Genomic DNA, 19,532 nt, shown 5'->3' on the forward strand with positions numbered 1-19,532 from the left:
CCTGGCCTCGGGGCGGGGGGGGGGGTCTCGCTGTGTCCTCTGGGGGGAGAGGAGGAACCGGGACCACGATCCTAAATATATGTGTAAATATGTGTGTATTTAGGACCTAAATATATATGTGTATATATATATATAAAATACATATATGTATATATATTTAGGATATGTTTAAAATATCTTAAACACACATACCCACACACATATGTAAGGTTGACAAAGCCCACGTGCTTTGGGTTTGGGGTTTCAGTTCTTTCCCTGCTGCCGGGAAGGGCGCTAGCTCGGTGTAATTACGGGAGGTATTTAATCCACACCAACTGCTAATGAACGTTTGGAGGGTGCGCGAACCCCTGAGTGCTGCTGGGGAGGCGCCTCATGGCTGTGGGGGTGCGGCATACCTGCCTTCGACTCGTAGCATGGATCCATCTTTTCGTTATTTGTGTTTCTGGAGAGCTAAATGGGGCCTAAATGCGTCACTTAGCAGCTCTAAAACAAGTCGTTACACTTAGCTTAACAGGGGAGCATCCCCTAATATATTTAAACTCTTACGAGTATTACAACACTTTTTGTTGTATTACAACAGTTTTTCACTGCTCTCATAGTCCTTAAATGAACCTACTTTTCCCTAGGTTAGACTTCTGATGGATAGTCTTATAATACATATTTTTTCTTAATCCAAGGTGTTCAGGACTTCAAGAGAGCAAAAGCTGTGCAGGAAAGACATAAAAAGATGTGGAAGCGCACACCACCTCTACAAGCGATGAGTAGAGTTTGAGGTATTGATTTGCCCAGCTGAAATATTCAGCATCTGTTAATACTTTCATACATAAATGTTGAAAGCATCCAAGTCTTGACCTGCTACAGCAACAATGCGGTGAGCTGGCATATTTTGTTATCAAATTGTTCGTGCCACAGGATGGAAAGGCACTGCAGGGGTGGTGATCTGTACAGTTGTTTGTGTCGGCAGCACAGTGGTCCCATTGCAGCTTGGTAGAATATTTTTTGATGGCATTGAAACTGATGAAGGATGAGATGTTGGTAACTGCGGCTGTTCGCATAAACGTAACCACTAATACATCAGTCTTTATGTTAATATAAACTCCCAAAGCATTATCTCCATTTTCTCACTCCTGTTGATATATTAGATATATTAGAGTGATATAGTTAGAAAACTGAACCATAGAGGTTTTAAATGCTCATTGGAAGGTCCGTGTTGCTGATAATTTTATTCAACTTCTGTTGGTTTTTTTTTTTTGCTTTTGAGTTTGGAGATGATTTGGCTTTTGCAGTCAGTACCTTCTTAAACTGATTTTTTAAAAAATATTTTCTTTTAAACCCTTATTTTATGTCAAAACTGTTGTAAACTCGTTAGGAAAGATTGGAAGAAAGCCTCTTATTTCAAGTTAGTCGGTGTCTTACCTAGGTGGAACATGCCTAGACTTATTGCAGTCATGCTTCTAACTGCTTTTGAAAATCTTTTGGCCTAATACTTTTTTTTAGGTAGAGATGGATTCTCTTTGTAACCCTGCTTTTTCTCAGTGCCCCCCTCCCAGTATTTTATTTATTATCATGCTGAATTTTTCCCTCTGCTCTTGCACTTCTGATGTTTCATGTTGCCAGTAGAGATCTAATCAGTGTTTTCAGCCTGCCCCAAGTATGGGGAGAGGAGGAGAAGGCTACTTTTGTCCCAAACTCAGTTTTCCCTATCTTTATTCCTGTCTAGTTAGGAGATGCCAGATAGGTTTGCAGCACTATCAAATATGGCCTTTAAGGGTTGGAACAAAAAGCTTCATTGTGTCTCTTTGTTCCTGTCCTCAAGGCAGCAATGGCTGGCTGTTGTGAAATGGGCCATGATAAATCTGCTAAATTTACAATTCCCTGGGGGTCCTTCCTAGGTCTTACTCTTACAAGCTCATCTAAGATGTTTTCTGAGAGATTTGGCAAGGCATAGGAGGACAAAACTGGCCTACATTTACCAATTGTTGTGGTTTGTCACAATAATAGTACAAAACCAGGTGTGTCCCAACCCAATAGCATCAGAAAGAGCGCAGTTGTCTGCCCCTGGACTCTTGTTTGCATATGGCAAAATGTAGCCATCTGGGTAAGAAAGCTGCACGTTTTTGTAACAAAAATGTAGATTCTGTAGAAGGTTGATAGCACACACTGGAAAATTACAGACGGTGATGAAGTAGGTATTTCTAGCAGTGATGAAAATTGATGTCTCAAGTAAGTGTAAACAGACAAGAATTATGTACAAAATATTGCAGAATACTGAAGTGTTCTTCAGCATGTTAGTATTTTTAACATGTTTATGTTCCTCAGGAAAAAAAAAAAGATTGACAAAGAAAACCCAGTTGTGCAAAAATCTGATGTTTAAGTGAGCCGTGTAATCTGCATAATGAAGAAAACCTTTTTGTATTACATCTGTTATACTAGCGTAGAGGAAGACGTAGTGCTGTGATAACCGGAGCAAAGCCAATTTTGGCAGCTGGCCACAGCAGAGCAGCTTGTGCTGCATTAATAGAATGGCTTCTGTGTACGCTAAAGTATCATCATTTGAGAAAATAAGGAATTTGCTTTAGGGAAAACAGCCACCTTTGACCAAAAATAAGGAAGAGGCTGATTAAATGAATATAGCAGGGTATTATGCCTCATGATGTTAAAGAAATACCAACCACTTTTGGTGTACGTGCCAATAAAAAATAGCATCAGTGACAATGGGGTTAGGTGTAACAAAAATGGTTACATATTTTTTTAATCTTTGTTTTGGAGCAACTTTGTACTGAGAGAGCAGGTAGATCTTAAGCTTTGATTTCTTGAATCCTTGTTAATGAAATATTCTTATATTGATCCTAAAAGTTTTGACACTTCATGGTTGTTATTAAAGCTGTGTTCTGATTAGGTCACGTCATTTAAAAAGTGGAAGTTTTTTTCTGTAGAACCAGATGAAATGGGTTCAAGGTGATAGAAAATGTGCTTTTCTCTCTTCAAGCATTTTCTTAGCATTTTTTTTCTTCTGGTATTTTCAAAAGCATCCTCACTTTATTTCATTGGTCTCAGCTTAAAAACTGTGGTTTTAGTCTTCTCTATAAAATTGTTTTTCTGCCTTTTGTCATTACCAGCATTCTGGACAGTGTGCTTTATAATTGATTCTGTCTGATTAATTTTTTTCCATTTTATTCCTCAAACTGCAAAATCTCACGTCTGAGATTTTCCTTCCCTCTTCCCTTCTCCATCCTTTCTTGCCTTTCTGTTAATTTCTTATCTGATATAATTGTGTGTATATATATATTTTTTTCCTTCAGTTTATTGGCTTTTGTGAAGGCATATTCTACCTTTTTTCCTTTTTTTTTTTGGTCAAAATGGTAGTGATAATGCTTGCCAGTTGCAGTATGGTCCCACAGCAGTGATGGACGTGGTCGTGTGTTTATCAGCCATGAAGCCATGAGCATGTCTGTGAATGCTGGTGCCTGCTGCCAGTGTTATGTAGTGGGATGTTGGAGGTGGCTTAACTGGCAGAGCAGCGTGGTGTGAAAGCTTGCATCCTGCTTTAACGGCATTTTTCTGACGTGTTGCTTTTTGAACGCTGTGTTCAGTTAACAATTTCAGTAACTGTTCCAGGCGGCAGGACATGGACATTGCTGTATTTGCCAAAATGCAAGCAGAAAAAAAAAAAAGAAAAAGCAATCAAAACAAACAAACGAACAAAAAACAACCCACAAAACAAACAACACTCTTAGGCACTGTCTTCATCCCGTTGCCAATGTCCCCCCGGTCTGAAAACTAAGTGAGGGTCTCCACCGAGGAGTAGCATCCACTTACATGCGGGTGGCACCTCGGACATGGAGGGCTGGCAGCACGGAGCATCCAGGCGTAAAGTACCAGTGGTGAGGCGTTGAGAGAACCGGTGCACGCAGCTCTTCTGGTGTAGTGATGGTTTTTGTCTTGCCTCCGCTAATTCAGTCCCTTCCAGTGTGTTTGAAGTACAGATGTGTTCGGTTACTGTCCTTGTAACTCTTGGCAAGGAAGAAAAGAGAGCTGTGCGGGCAGCGAGGAGTAGGGTAAGGGCAGACGGGGCACGGTCCAGGGGATGCAAGGAAGAGGGGACGCAGTCTGCCTGAGAAATGTTGATGCCTGCCCAGCCCCTGGCATGCGTTTAAGCCTTTAGGTAAAGTCACTGAAGAAGAGAATGAAGAGAGAAGAGATGCAGTTACTGTAAAACCACCAGGAAAAGTGCTTCTGAGGGGTGCACCTGACCAACAAATACAACTGTTGCGAGCAGCTCTTTCAGAATTAGCAGTTGTTGCGCGAAGCCCATCTGAGGGGCCCGGGACAACATACCCTCCCGGTCTCACCCTTACCAAAACCAGTACCAGCCCAGCTCTGTTGGTTCAGTCAGCTTTTTATACTCTGTGCCTGCGTCAGACTACTCTTGTGTCTCGGTTATGGAACACACTTAACGTCAAGTCTGTTATAAAATGGGGCGTTTTAAGAAGATGCTCTGATCAGTTTGTATCAATCAATGCTGTTGGGAAGGGTGGAAGGCTCTGAAGGGAAAGGCTTACCACAATTCAGGAAAGAGCTTCTTAGTGATTTGCTAAGCAATTGTTAAAGACAAAGCATGTGTTAAACCGAACTTTTCATTAGCCTCTGGTCACATGCAGTGGAGTCTTATTTTTCTCTCGTTATTAATATATTAATATAAATGTGAACACAAAATGAACATAAAATTAATATTAATCACATTAATATTGAAAGACAATTAAATGAAAGTAAGTTAAGTGAATATATTAGATATTTTCCTGAGTGTTTCTAAGAAAGCAGTTTTGATAATTTCCAATAACTTTCGCTAATAAATGGAAGAGAAACTGATACTTGAGGTAGTGAGTAAAAAACCGTAATAGGGAAAATAAAACTCAGAAACTTTTTCAGAAAGTGTTGTACATATAGTAATTTGTCACAGAAAATTTGTTGGTATTCTAAATTCTGATGTTCATGTTCTTACTTAATTAAGTACAGTGAATATCCAGTACTAATTCAGACAGATTATGGGGGACGGGCAGCTGAAGGATTTCTATTTTAAATGTCTGGTTTACTTACAAGAAATGTACATATGAGCTTGCTTGAATGTTTTTTTTTTGCTAATTTCAGTTTCTTTTCTATTTCCAGGTGATTGAATGGGTCTTCTGAGGCACAGTTGCTGAAACTAACAGAAAAGTGAGTATGCAAGTATTTGTTGTTTTTCACAAAAAATTATAATTGGCAGTGCTTACCTCTGATTACAGTTAATAAACCCTTTATCTTGTTGATTCTTGGCATCTGGAAGAATTCTTATTTTTATATAGCCTCATAAGACCATTTCCAGTTGAGTATTTTTCTTTTATGAAGGTAGATAACGTTTTATATTTCTCCTTTTGAATATGTCCTGCTATTTCTTTTTCGTGTGGATTATTTTAAGAGCTAGAACCCCTTGTGAAAGGAAACATTGAGAAATGCAATTCTAGCAATTTCTTAACTATTTTCAGCTATATATATACTTTTTTTTTTTAACCTTTACAATTATCAGAAAGGTTTCAGCTCCTTGAGTTTGTGTTGTCTAACACAGCAGACTCTCTTATGGTGATGGTTTATTTCCACATGATTTTAGTTACTAATTTTGACTTTGGAAGTCACCGTTTTCTGGAAAGAGGAGTTTGTGTATTCTGCTGGCTTAAAAAAGGAAAAATCTGCTTGTGAAGAATGCATATCATTCATGTATTCAAAACAGAGCTTTGTGCTAGCTGAATGATGTCGTGTTTTATCCTGTTTCCAGAAGGTCAAGATGATGAAATAATTCAATCAAAATTATATAGGAAAGTAGGAGCTCTGCAGTTTAATAAAGAGGAGTTGAACTCATTTTAAAAAAACAAGTCTTTTTTTTAGCACAGAAATATCGGAATTGCTATGAGGTGTGTGTGTGTATGAATTTACTTATACAGTTGATATTCGCACTATGTGTAAATCTCAATAGGGTTGTTTACAGTACCCTAAGTCCGGGATTTATGCTGAATATACTTCACTAATTTCCAGTTCTTGCCCATGCTGAGTTATTTTGTGAAGAGTGCATAGCAGAACTCCATATAAACTAAAACAAAAGTTTGTTACAGATCTGGGTTTTATTTACTACAATATCTGACTATTTGAAGTTTTATCCCTTGACATGTAGAGGCAGTTTATGTTGGCTCTTGGTACTACAGAAGTTTTGAACAATATTGCCACCAGAATCTTGATTTCTAGTTGCCTTTAATTAATTACTTATTAATTATAAATAGATAGATTTACTTTTAAAAGGACCTCATTTAACAAAAAAAAAAAGGCGTGTACAGAGCTTGTACATAATTTATTACCTCGGGAGAAGCCAGAGAACCTGTCATTTCTATGCTTACTATCCTTTCATCTATTCATAACAAGTCTGGTTTTGACTAGTTGGATTTTTATTGTCTTTAGTGGCATATCGAAGAGATGAAATGTGGTCTGAAGGACGATATGACTATGAAAGAATTCCAAGAGAACGTCTTCCTCCGAGGATTCATCCTGATGTAAGTATACTATGTTTCTTAATTATTATACTATACAGTGACTTGTAATGTAAGGGCAGCATTTAGGCAGTTAATTCCTGGTAAACCTTCACATCTTCCTCTTTGACCTCCAAGTTCAGTTCTTTTCTCATTCATTCAAGTCAACAGTCTAGCAAATACATCTGTAAAGAGATCATAGGAGGCCTATCAGTTTAAATCTTGTTGTATTTTCAAATCTATTGAAAGTGGTTTAGAGAACTCATATTTTGATAAAGTGATTTTTTTTTTACCAGTGTAATTCTTTGTGTAATTAAACATAGAATTTTTAATAACTCGTGGAAAAGCATAGGCCATACTGTATTTTGTTTTTCTCCAGAAACTTTTTTGTATATTAATACATCTTTGAAGTGATTAGGGGTCATTAAATGACTACTTGCAGTGTTCTTCTTGTCACCGATGCATCTTTTTATTACTATGGTATAAAAGCAAATGTTTATAGCAAATGTTGAAAATACATACTTGCTAAAGAAATTATTTTGTGGAGTCATGTCAGGAAAATGATTGCCAAAAGGAGTCTTATTTTCTAGGCCTGGAGACTACTTCTGTATGTTATGCCTGTAAAAACAAATGCAAAGGCTGTGCTTGCTCTTCTGTAGAATAACTTTAGAATGCTTTTAGAAAATATCTGTGCCAAAGAAGCAGGTGAAATTACTTTTCTTTTTTTCCCCTATGTCTGAAGTCTAAAGAAGAGACAGAACAGTTTGCAGTTTTGTCATTTTGAGCTATTATGGTTTAAATAGAACTGTAAGAATACTTTTTAATGTTTCTGTCTACATGCTGTGCATACATGTTTTGCAAAATAAAATTTCATCTATGCCTGTTTTTCTGAGTTTTAATTACCTTATAACTTGGTATAATAATGTAGCTAATTTAGCATAATTTCTGGGTTCCCTCTGCCATATTTTTAGCTTGTTTTTTAGGAAGCAAGCTGCCACTGGTAACTAGCTATGCTGTTTCCTCCATTGATCAGTGTATTAGTGCTTGGCTTCTCTGTGATATTTTTAATGCTCTTCACAGGCAACAACAAAGTTTCTGCATTTTCAGCAAACTAGAAATCAGATAAATTGCTACAGGGTATTTAGTCAGATGCTTCTCCACTAAATTTATCAGTAATAGAATATGAGGAAAGACAGAATATATTTTAACAGTTTTTTTCTTTAAAATCAATATTTGGCTTGACTAACACATTGCTAATTTAATTTATCCATTTTGGCAGTGACATTTCTAAATTCCATTAATCTTTCAGGTTGTCCAGGGAACAAAGCATGGCATATACATTATGGAATTTTATTTTAAAAGTTAAAATGTGTGATGTAGTCTTCTGTATCACACTTAGATGGCAAGGTTTTGTTAGCACGTGGGCTGCAGGGTTGGCCATTAAGAGGAGGTACCAGGAGCTGCCCCGTGTCAGATCAGAGCCGGCTCCAAAAGGGACCTGCTGCTGGCCAGAGCCAAGCCAGTGAGTGACACTGGTTGGGCCTCTGGGAGAGCAGATTTAGGAAAGGGAAGAAAAAACCAAACTGCTATACAACAGCAGCTGGGAGAGCAAGGAGTGAGCAAATGTGAGAGAAGCAGCCCTGCAGCCCCCCAGGTCAGTGCAGCAGGAGGGCAGGAGGTACTCCAGGCACACAGCACAAGTTCCCCTGCGGCCTGTGGAGAGGCCCCTGGTGGAGCAGGCTGTCCCCCTGCAGCCCATGGGTCCCACACGGAGCAGATCTCCACGCTGCAGCCCGTGGAGGAGCCCCCGGTGGAGCAGGTGGATGTGGCCTGGAGGAGGCTGCGGCCCATGGAGAGCCCCCGCAGGAGCAGGCCCCGGGCCGGAGCTGCAGCCCGTGGAGAGGAGCCCACGCAGGAGCAGGGGGTCTGGGGGGAGCTGCCGCCCGTGGGGGACCCGTGCTGGAGCAGTTTGCTCCTGGGGGATGGACCCCGTGGTACGGAGCCATGTTGGGGCACTTCTTGAAGAGCTGCTGCCTGTGGGCAGCCCCCGCAGGCTCAGTTCAGGAAGGACGGCATCCCGTGGGAGGGACCCCACGGGGAGCAGGGGCAGAGAGGGACTGTGAAGGAGCTGTGGGGATGAAGCTTCAGGGACTGACCGCAGCCCCATTCCCCTGCGCCACTTGGTGATGGGGAGGAAGTAGAAGACGGTGGATGTGGAGGAAGGTGTTTTTAGTTTGCTTTCAGTTCTCACTGCTCTAGCCTGTTATGAATAGGCAATGAATTACATTAATCTCCCTTATTGACTTATGCTGGGTCTGTTTTGCCCATGTCAGAAATCAGTGAGCAATCTCCCTGTCCTTATCTCAACCTAAGAGCTTTTTTCTTTTCTCCCACATTATATTTTCTCCTCTTGTTTTTGTTGTAATTAAACTTGCAATGCCTAAACGTTGCATCGGAATAGTGTCCAATTAAATACAAGTTATTCCACCATCAGTCTGTTGTGACTTTTTATGGTGTTCCTCTGTGCTTATTTCAGCTTTGAGATTATCACAGTCCACTGTTTAGAAATAACATACTGGTTTTACTCTTGTGTATTCACTATAGATTTCCAGATGTTAAAAACAATATGATTTTGTTTTGTGGTTTAGGATGATTACCATCGAGTAGTAAACGTCGTGCCCAAGAAACCACCACTGCTTGACAGACCTGGAGAAGGGAGTTACAGTCGGTACGATGATTACAGCCATGTTGAGTACAGGGACTACGAAGAGGGTCGCAGTTTTGCCCATGAACGAAGAAGTGGCCCACCACACCGAGGCGTGCATAAGGTGATTCTTCTCCTGTGACTATGTTTGCCACCTTATAAAGGTTTGAATGCTGAACAATTAATTATTTTTTCAGACAGAACATTGCTGGTTTTGCTACTTCATACTTTTATGCAGTTACTGTGCCTCTAAGACTTCAGTGATGATACTGTAATAAGCGTTTTGCCTGCTTTTTGTGTTTCCTAGTTACTGTATGGGCTTGGAAACGATCCTTTGTCCAGGTCTATGGGGAGCTCAGAGTCTGAACTGGGAAAACAGGAGTAGCCAGAAGTCCTGTGTAGTGTGGTGCAAAGTTACCCGGATGACTAGAAGAACGATAGCAAAATCTTTGTGTATAACAAGTGCTGGCACGTGACTTGTTGAATGTTGTCTACCTAGCATTCTAATTTGCAAAGTTGTTAACTTATTTAAATTCTGCCATGATGCTGATTTTTTTTTTTCAAAAGCTACTCAAACACAAACTTTGTGATCACTTTGAAAGGTCATTACTGTGAGTCCACCAACCCAGCTGTTTGAAATTCTGTAATTCCAAGCTAGTGATGAGAATTTATATTTCACTGAGGAAATTTATATTTTAAAAGCAGAGCCCATTTATATGGTTTGGAAATTTTTGTACCATACAAAATACAACAAGTTTTTGTTTTGTATGGCATCTCAAAGTTGCTCTTTTTATCATTGATAGAGGAAGAAAATAGGAGTGGGGCCGAGTGGATAAACTGAGAGGAAATCTTTCAGTGAACAATTAATACTCTTACTCATTAAATGCTTTGGTTCTGCAGTAAAAATAAGTACCATTTGGAAACATTGTATTTGACATCTGTTGCTGAGATACGCTTCAAACAACTGTTTCTGTACGTTTTGCAGGATGAATCAGGATACAGATGGCCAAGGGATGATCATTCTATAAGTCGGCAGCCTGAATACAGGTATTTTATAAAACTTTACAGCAGTGCCAGGCGTAGGAAGGTTTGGAGGCTGTCTGTTCCAATCTCCTACTCAGAGTAATTTCTGTTTGAAACAGAATGATCAAAATGATCAAGGCTTGTTCAGCTAAATTTTGAATTTTAAAACTATGCTGGGAAGGTTTTTTTTTGTTTGTTTGTTTTTTAGATATTGAATGTTGTGAATGTCGCTTGACTGCAAGGGTATTGTTCAGGTTCTCCTTCCCTAAACTGTCTTAGCATATTTAGTTGAAACAGCATGTTAGTGATGTGCACGTGCTGTCATTCTATCTGAGCTATTGGAATGTACCTAAAAGCCTGCTCTGAATATCAATATGCTGTTGTTGCATCTGTTAGAAACCCACTGATCTATTCGGGTTTCCCATTATTTCCCTAGTAAAAAACAGTTAAAAAGCTACTTTCACATCTTTGCTACCCCAGTCTGTTAAATAAAATACAAACTGTTTATGTGACAAATTTAATGTACATGTGCATAGGGATATATAAATATCACTACCTGCAGGAAAAAGGTTAAGTAAGTGTTACGTTTTAATAATCTTTGTCTTATGGAGATAGTCTCACAAAAGCCTGTTCCAACCTGTAGATATATTCAGATCAGTCTCTCTTTGAATCTAGGAGATGTTCGTGTACTTATGCTTAAATGCAGAAACAGAAGAGTTCCTGCTGTATAAATTTGTCAATCTGTAATTTAATTGACAGTTTATTCTTTAGAATTTTCCTTAATTAACCTTACTGTTTATTTTTGCTCAGATAATGACATCAAAACTGTCATAACACTTACTGTGACTATGTAGAACATTTTTCTTTGTTATCAAAACAGTTTGTAGAGTAGAGCAGTGGAATGATAGGGATATGGGAAAGGATATCTGCTGAAGTGACAGATGATAGTGGAAAAGTGTTTTCTGGTTATGTTGTTTTGAGATACAAATAAAATAAATGACACAGAAGTCTTTATTTTAATATTTGTTTTTATCAAGGATAGGACGTGTAATGATAATATCTTTAAGATGTTAAAAATTACTTGCCTGGGACTGCAAGTAATTTAGTGCATCTACCTAGTCAGTCACAGTTTTTGTATGACTTAGAGAATTCTTTGGTCTGTCTAATGTTTGCTTCAGTGACTGCAGTACTTTGAGGCCAAACGGAAAGATACCTGAACCATTTAAAATCTTGCTGAGGTGGGTAGTGGGTAGATGCAGTTCACCATATCCTTGTTCTGACCTTCCTGTTTTCTCAGCTGGACTGATGAGCAGGTATTAATACAATTAATACTTTTAATACGTTAATACATTTAATACAATTAATTTCTGTGACCAATTTTTAGTCTGTACCTCAGGTTCCCATATATGAAATGTAAGGAATAGTATTAAACTGTAGGGTGGTTAACATGCATGTGTCTGCAATGCAGTTTGATATGGGATTTTTTTGATATGATAAATAAGAATAGTGTTACACTCAAATTATATGGACAAGGGTGAAACTCACTGTAAATATAAAGACAAGAATTAATTGTTAGTGTATATTTCCATTGTATAATGGAAATATTAGCAGTCTAAGAATCATTAATAGTTCAAATTTAATTATTACAGGAAGAATAAGTCTGTGCAGAAGAAGTTAAATAGTAACAGTTCTAGGTGTTATTATTGCATGCACACTTCTTAGTTTCTTAACCTTTCTTCACCTGCTCCTTTGTGTATGAATGATGGTGGTCAAACAGTGAATTGTCAGCATCTTTACTCCTGTGCAGGGAGGAGTTGATGTTGGTGGCTTAGGCTTCGCCCTAAGATGCACCTGGGATCACTTTGTCAACAGGGTTTTATGTCTGTGGTTTTTTTTTTTTTCATTGGTCTACAGCACCCCATTACAGCCAAATTTGTCATATATGTTGCCACATATATATATATATATATTAGTGTCCTGGCTTTGGCTGGGGTAGAGTTAATTTTCTTCACAGTAGCTAGTATGGTGCTGTGTTTTGGATTTAGGATGAAAATAATGGTGATAACACATGGCTGTTTAAATTGCTGCAGAGCAGGACATGAACGGATCAAGGACTTCTCGCTGGTGGGGCAGCACGAGAAGCACGGGAGGCTGGGGGTGCACAAGGAGCTGTGAGGGGACGCAGCCAGGACAGCTGACCCAAATGGACCAAAGGGATGTCCTGTACCCTATGGGATAATTAAAGCTGGGGTAAAGGAGGAGGTGGGGACATGTTTGGAGTGATGGGATTTTTCTTCCCAAGACCCCATTAGGCATGGTGAGCCCTGCTTTCCTGGGGATGGCTGAACACCTGCCTGCCGATGGGAAGTAATGCATGAATTCCCTGTTGTGCTTGTATGCAGAGCCGGGTGATCTGTCTCTGTCTCAGCCCATGAGTGCTCACACTTTCACCTTTGCGATTCTCTTCCCCCACCCCGCTGAGGTGGGGAAGCGAGCAGGTGGCTGTGTGGGGCTGAGCTGCCTGTCAGGGCTAAACCACAACAGGTAGATGCTATTTCGCTTGTTCCTTTTGTTACCCCTAAAACCAGTGCTGTTTGTCTGGCCATTTGTGAGTACTTTGCAGCCCAGGAGTCCCCAGTGCAAGGCTCCCATCTCTTATCATCCCATGACTGTCTTTCTGAATGCCATGTCCCGTGTTTCCACTTCTTAAGGTGTCTGCTCTTGTAGCAGGCCCACGTTTCTGCATACTACATCATCGTGTTAGTTGGAAATACCTCATTCTACGTAGAATAACTCTTCCTTACTGCCGTCTGCATAAATCTATGTTTGTACCATTAAAGAAAAAAAAAAGGTAAACATGTTAGCTATAGACACCTGGTCAGTTAGAAAAGTTGCTGTTAAAGCTTCGTATACTGTAACACCTTTGTATGCGGTAAGGGTCTGTGTGCACAGGACTTCTTCTCAAAACTGTGTTCTTAGGGCTAGAAGCAATTGTAAAGGGTTTTTGAAAGGTAAATGTTCTTTGGAAACCTGTGTAAAAATTCTTATATCTTTCCCTCGTACTTTAGAACACAACAAACAGGAAAAAGACCAAAAAAAAAGAAAGGGGGGAGGAGAGGACACAAAACTGAGTTAATGCCAGGCAGCTTATTTTTACATAGAGCAAGAGTGGCACCCAGTGGTCAAAAAGATCGTCTTAAATGCTTCCTGATTCCTGCCAATTAAAATGCAAGGATAAAATGTCAGCTCATTTTGCAGGCTTCAGTAACGTGTTAGTGGTAGTCCCATCTTATTCTTTCTTAGAGGTTTCAGAGTGTCTGACTGTCACACAGCTGTGCTACGGAAGAACTTCACAGACGTGTTTGGTTCAGTTGAGCTTATGTATTTTCAGTTGAATGAAGCCGTACTGATTTATTACTTAAATACGCTTTATGTCAGCAGTCTGCTTGTAAATAAGAGCAAGGGAATAGTAAATACCCTTAAATGTCAAATTCTGTGATGAAACTGCTCAACACTTCCAGCGTTATGTGCTTGGTAATAGTTAGGTTTTTTCTCGTATTGCACATACTGAACTGTAGTGGATCTCAACAGAGTAGATCAAAGTACAGTACTTGGTATATTTCATCTCATTCGGTGAAAGAGCTAATTTGTGTTTCAAAGACATTTGCACTATAAAACCCAAGATTCAGAAATTATTGTATGCGGAAATGCTTGGATGTGATAAAGATACTTTGTGTAAGTTTTTGTGGAGTATGTATAAATGGTGCTTTTTTTTTTATCTTTGAGGTAGTAAAAGGAGATGTAAGATTACTTTAACCAGAAATACGTAAAAATAAAATTAAAAAAAATTGCATGGAATGTGGGTAGGCCATAGTACACAGTGAGGTTTGTAAAACTAAAGACACTCAGGAGACTTGTGAAGTTAATGTTTTTTTGTAGTCAGTACTGTTAACTATGAATTCTAAAAAAGAATAGGTCTTTTATTGACATAAATAATCAATTGGAGTTTTCTTGAGTATTCTTAAAAACTCATTCAGCAGCTAAAAGTGTGCTGTAAGAAACTGTCAGTATTACGTTTAGCATTTCCTATTTAAGCATTAATCATTTGCACTTTCCTGCTTTGATTTTTTTAGCAGTTTAACTGTCAAAAAGTAGTTTCTGGTCTCTTGCTCTTTCTGTTTTTGTTCCCCCTCTCCTCTTCCTTTGATGAAAAGCATTACTTGATATTCTCCCAAAGCAGAAGAGGCTGCTTGTTTGGAAAATCAAAAACCTTTAAATGGTGCAGCGTTTGGGGGTGTGTGTGGAAGCTTCCTATACTAAAGAAACAGTTTTTAAATTTTTTTTATTCTTTCCTCAAGCTTCTTGCCTTTTCCTTAAATAAATAAGTAAATAAAGACGATGTGCTTGCTTACTTTACAATCACAACATGTAAGCTGTAATATGTCAGCTGACCAGCAGCAATTCTCCATGAGTGATGAGGATTGCTAAGGGTCTTCAGCTTGGCTTAGCTGTATTTTATTTCTTGCCTTCTTCCTTCTTACCCGGTTATGCTCTGGTTTCTAAGCAGCTGTTGTTTGCCCATCATCTGTCACTGAGCAGAGCATTACTGGTGCTTTTGCCCTTTTCTGGACCGTTCAGTTCTGTAGAGCTGTTAGCTGTTTTCTACCATGCTCCATGAATAGTTCTCATGCTGATGTGACTTCTTTACGGTTATACCTTTTTATATGTAAAAATAATTTGGAGGATCTGCTGGGCAGAGGCTTCCGAATGAGTTTCTAGCCCTCTTTCTCCTGGGCTGATCAGTAAGGGATTCTTACTGGATTTCTGAACTGCAGGAACTGGTGTAAGATTTGTAACCTTACAGTCACAATTTGGTTTGAAGTTGTGTGCCTCTTGGTGCAAGCCTAGCTGGCATGTATGAAGAACTGTACATCAAAGCAAAGAGTCTTAGTGTGCCGAGCAGAGAATTATCTGTGTATGTGATGGCAGTTGTAATGTCTCAATCGCTGATCCTATGAGAATTGTGAATTTAGGTGAGGAGTAGAGATCAAATAACATGTGACTTGTTCATACAGTTATCTTTTACTGATGTTGATCACTCTTCTGGGGATGTGTTATTACTTGTCTTTCATGATATATCAAACTCATTTATTCAGAGCACTCAAAGGAGTTATTTCCATGCATGTCAGATCTTTGCAGAAGTATGCACTGAAGAACTCCAGGGTTCCAGTTCCTCTGTACAGCCCTCGTAACAATGGATTTCACATACATGTACATTATTAAATGAGATGAACTGTTCTGTCTGAAATGCTTTAGAAGATGTTAGCTGCTGTTTAATCACACCAAATTTTAATCCTTTAGAGCGTTCAGAGTATTACTTCATTCTTTTTTCCAGCCACACTGAGTTCATAGACTTCAAATGTGCAAAACTTGGCAACTTAAGATGGGCAAGACTCATCTTCAAAGAGAAATTGCAAAATAATGCACTTGTAAATCTGAGCTATACAAACATTGAATTTAAGACTTAAAATTATCTGAGTTCCAGATTTTCTGAAAATAAGGATTGCTGTATTTGTAGACAGAGTATTCTGCATCAGTAGTAATGGTGTTTCATATAATACAGAAGTGGCTCACACAGAAAATTGAGCATCTCCTCTCTAGTTGTTGTTATGAACATGTTTTCCTGTGTTAATGAAGGCAACTTGAACTCCATCTTTTTTTTCATGTTTTCCTTTTCCATCTACTGTGTGAAATCAAGAAGTAATCCAAGTCCAGTCCTTAATACTAATGCATTTTTGTACATAAAACAGATCTACTGATCTGTGGATCATACAAGAAACACTTTGTAATTAGTAGAAATACTAAACAACAACAAAAAAGTAATTTTGATGCTAGAAATGAAATAAAACTGTGTGGCAAAGGGTTGAAAATTCATTTTAAACAATTAGCCATCTCTGAACAACTGGGATTCACCAGTCAGTTCTGTATTGTGCTTTAGAAATCTTTTAAATCAGTGTCACTTTACCTTTCCTCTCTTTTTTTTTTTGAACGTTAAGCTTCCAGTTATCTCTGCAGAGTAGTAAAGCATTATATAGCCCAATTTATAGACACAAACCTTCACAGTGAGATTGTGTTTACTGAAGTTCATGGAGAAAATTGGTAGCGAAGTGGGAGATAGAAGTACAGCAGTCGTGTTTTTCTGCTCTCTGCCTGAACTGCTGTTCCGTTTGGTGACTCTCTCCCTGCAGGTGCAGTATGCAATGGTAGGATGTTCCAGAGGAGTGACCTAAAGCTTGTACATTTAAAAAAAAAAAAAATTCCTTGGGCAAGAGTGGTCATTTTAAACCAAAACCTTTGACAAGAGAATCTCCAGATAGAAGCTAAAAAGGTCACTAGCATTCTCTTAATAAAGCAGGATTTAATATTGAGGATTCTGTGAGAGGTTTTTTTCCAGATGTAGAACAAGGCACTTACCTTTACATTATCAGCTTTCTATTACAGGGGGTAGCTTGTTGCTTTGTCCCCTGTAAGTATTCTTTAGTGAATGAAGTGGAACAGTGAAACTATTTAAATACTTTGTACTCATTTAAAGCAGCATATTGTATTGTGGGAGGTCTTCAGGCTTTGGATTTAGACTTTCTTGTAAAGTAAACCGATCTTTGTCCTGCTTATAGGAGAGAACTTAACCAAAGGGATTTATGAGATGGTGCTAAAAATGTACATAAGTCCGTTGTTCTGCTGCAATATTTGACAAGTCTTAAGGGACGCCATACAAGGACCTCATTCTTTATTAAAAAACACGTGTGGAGGGAAATAAATATGGCAGCCACCCAAAGAAAATGGTCTTGCTTTGACGGAGATTGATAAGTCGAGTTCTAATCATATTCATTAGTACATGCCTTTAGAAAAAAAAAAAGGGTAAAAAATTTCTTCCAGAACATTCAAGCTCTCAGGCATTCACAACCTACTGGAGTAACTTGCGCTTATTCATATACAAAGTTCCAGTTTCCTTACAATAGGTCATTGTGGGAGGTTGGTTATACCTGTCTGCAACTCCAGGCAAGGACTTGTTTGTCAAAATCTACTTCAGAAGACCCATTGTGTTAGGCTGCTAGCTAAAGTATTTTACCTTAGCTTAGGATTTTTTGAGAGGGAGGAATTGATTTTTTTTTTTTTTTGGAACAAGATAATAGGTAATAGATAAGTTAAAAGTAGGTTCCAGTTTACACCTCATATTTAATGACATCGCATTACACTACATATCTTACCCAGCAGTTTTAACAGTTCAGTAGTTAAGATGTTTGGGATGTTCTCTGCTTCACCATCTTTTTAGCTCTTTTGCGATGGGGACAACTGATTTCTTTGCAAACTGAGACTTATGTTTGATAATTTTATTTTATTTATTTATTTTTGGTTACTTGGCCAAAATTATATGCCTCAGAATGCATTATGAATCCTTTAGGTTTCTTTGGACCACAGGTGTTTATTTTGGATGGATTTTAAGAACTTGTTTCTTCTTATGCAGCTATCACTTAGCCAGAACAGGGCAGTTTTAAAACACTGCATTTAGTTAAGAACTGTTTAGAACTGTGCACTATTGTAGGCCAGTGCAATTGAAGGGAGGAAGGTTTCGATTCAAACATACCTGTTTGTTGGACAAGGTTTCAGTTGCAGAATTTTTCTGCCCCAATCCTTCAATGTAAAAGTATGGGGGAAGAGGTAAAAACTCCTTGTATTTTAACTGGATGTTTTTGTGTGTTTCAGCTAATTCTGGGGCTGTTCTATAAGGTGAATGTTGACTTTGCTATCGGCTATTAGAAGTTGTCGATTGGTTGCTTTTCATTTTTCAATATTTTTATTTGCACAATTGTTGACTGCGATTTTTGTTAAAGACCTGTTTTCTCCTATTTCACTGAAGAGTTTTTCATTCCAGTTGTGAAAGAGACGTTCTCTTTCAAAAATTACCTGTTGATAATCGTGTTCTTCTTCAGGGGACCTGAAGAACTCTGACTTAATTGCCTGTGCAATTTCCAGCTCAGGTTGAGGCAGCGGTGATGGTGGTGGGGTGTCAAACTTTCGTGTCATATGTGCTGTAATGATCATTTAGTTTCTTTTTCTTTTAATCATTTCTCCTGATGAGCTTCTGAGGTCAACTCCTGCTATTGAACCACGACCCTGCAAGTTCCTGTAGGAGTTTGAGCTGTGATTTTCCTCCTGGCTGTTGGGAGACTGCTTTGACTGGTGTTGGTAATAGAGAGGTCTGGCTGCTGTAGTTAGGTTTGGAGTGAGGTCATGGGAGCTTCATTTTTTCTGATCAAAACACTTCAAAGTTGGTCGTGTGTGGGAATTGTTAAATTAGCAGAGTTTCCCACCAGCTGATTTTTTTTTTTGCCAGGCTTGTGAGTATACAACCTCTTGTGGTAGGTCTTACCCTTTATATGAAATTTAGAACAGCTCTAAGTCTTTGATTTAGTTTCTGCTGAGAGCCATAAGAGAAAACCGTGTGAGCTTTTTTTCAAAAAGCATTATTACAAGTAGGTGATTTCAGAAGCATTTGGACAATGCTCTCAGACATGTAGTCTGATTTTTTTGGGTGGTTGTCTGGGGACCCAGGAGTTGGACTCGATGATCCTTGTGGGTCCCTTCCAACTCAGATACTCTGTGATTCTGCACGTATGGTATTTCACATACTTTGATGATGGTCCCTTGAAATGTTTCTGTTACTTTTAAATATGGTCTCTGTGTTGTGACTCTGAGGGCTGACAAAGTATTCTTTGGACTAAAGACAGATAGTCATAATCTTGTCAAGGAAAGTTTTGATGTGTTTAAAAACCTACTCCGAATTATTGCTGAATGAAGAACACCTAGGTAGTAAATTGACTTGTAATTATTTAATTGACAGCCATTAAACACTCCAAAATTGGTAACAAAGAAGTTACAGGTTCTCATTGTGGTGGTTCTCAACTGCTATCGTGTTTATACAGCTTGCTTTTGATCTAATGAAATGCTGTATTTTAAGGAACTACGGCTTCTTGTGTGGACAACTGTTCCCCACTGTGGTTTGTGTAAGGCCCTACATTAGCATATGAAATTGGTATCATGGCTTACATTTGTAACAGTGGCTATAGCTGTTTACTGTAGCTATTAGTAACTATGCTATGATAAGGAAAAAATCAGTAACGTGTTCAAATTCAGTTACATTTTGAAACAGCAGTGATTTGTTACCTCAAACTAGTCACCTTTCTGAAAAAAGC

The 19,532-nt window shown here is 38.7% G+C and overlaps 1 protein-coding gene across 4 annotated transcripts in view; it reads left to right on the top strand.

Annotated features, from left to right (window-relative positions):
• Positions 1–19,532, top strand: part of PPHLN1 (periphilin 1) — a 70,085-nt gene that overhangs the window by 226 nt on the left and 50,327 nt on the right. For 2 of the 4 annotated variants that reach the window (XM_066992005.1, XM_066992016.1), the window contains exons 2-6: positions 678–773; positions 5,167–5,214; positions 6,484–6,575; positions 9,200–9,379; positions 10,241–10,302. In XM_066992005.1, the coding sequence (XP_066848106.1) occupies position 5,214; positions 6,484–6,575; positions 9,200–9,379; positions 10,241–10,302 (335 nt within the window). In that variant the 5' untranslated portion in view covers positions 678–773; positions 5,167–5,213. Of the gene's footprint in view, positions 1–677; positions 774–852; positions 872–5,166; positions 5,215–6,483; positions 6,576–9,199; positions 9,380–10,240; positions 10,303–19,532 lie in introns of those variants that run through there. The other 2 variants (XM_013199275.3, XM_066992011.1) reach the window with 2 other exon arrangements.

Source organism: Anser cygnoides, chromosome 1 (genome assembly GCF_040182565.1).
Source record: "Anser cygnoides isolate HZ-2024a breed goose chromosome 1, Taihu_goose_T2T_genome, whole genome shotgun sequence".
Taxonomy (NCBI): Eukaryota; Metazoa; Chordata; class Aves; order Anseriformes; family Anatidae; genus Anser; species Anser cygnoides.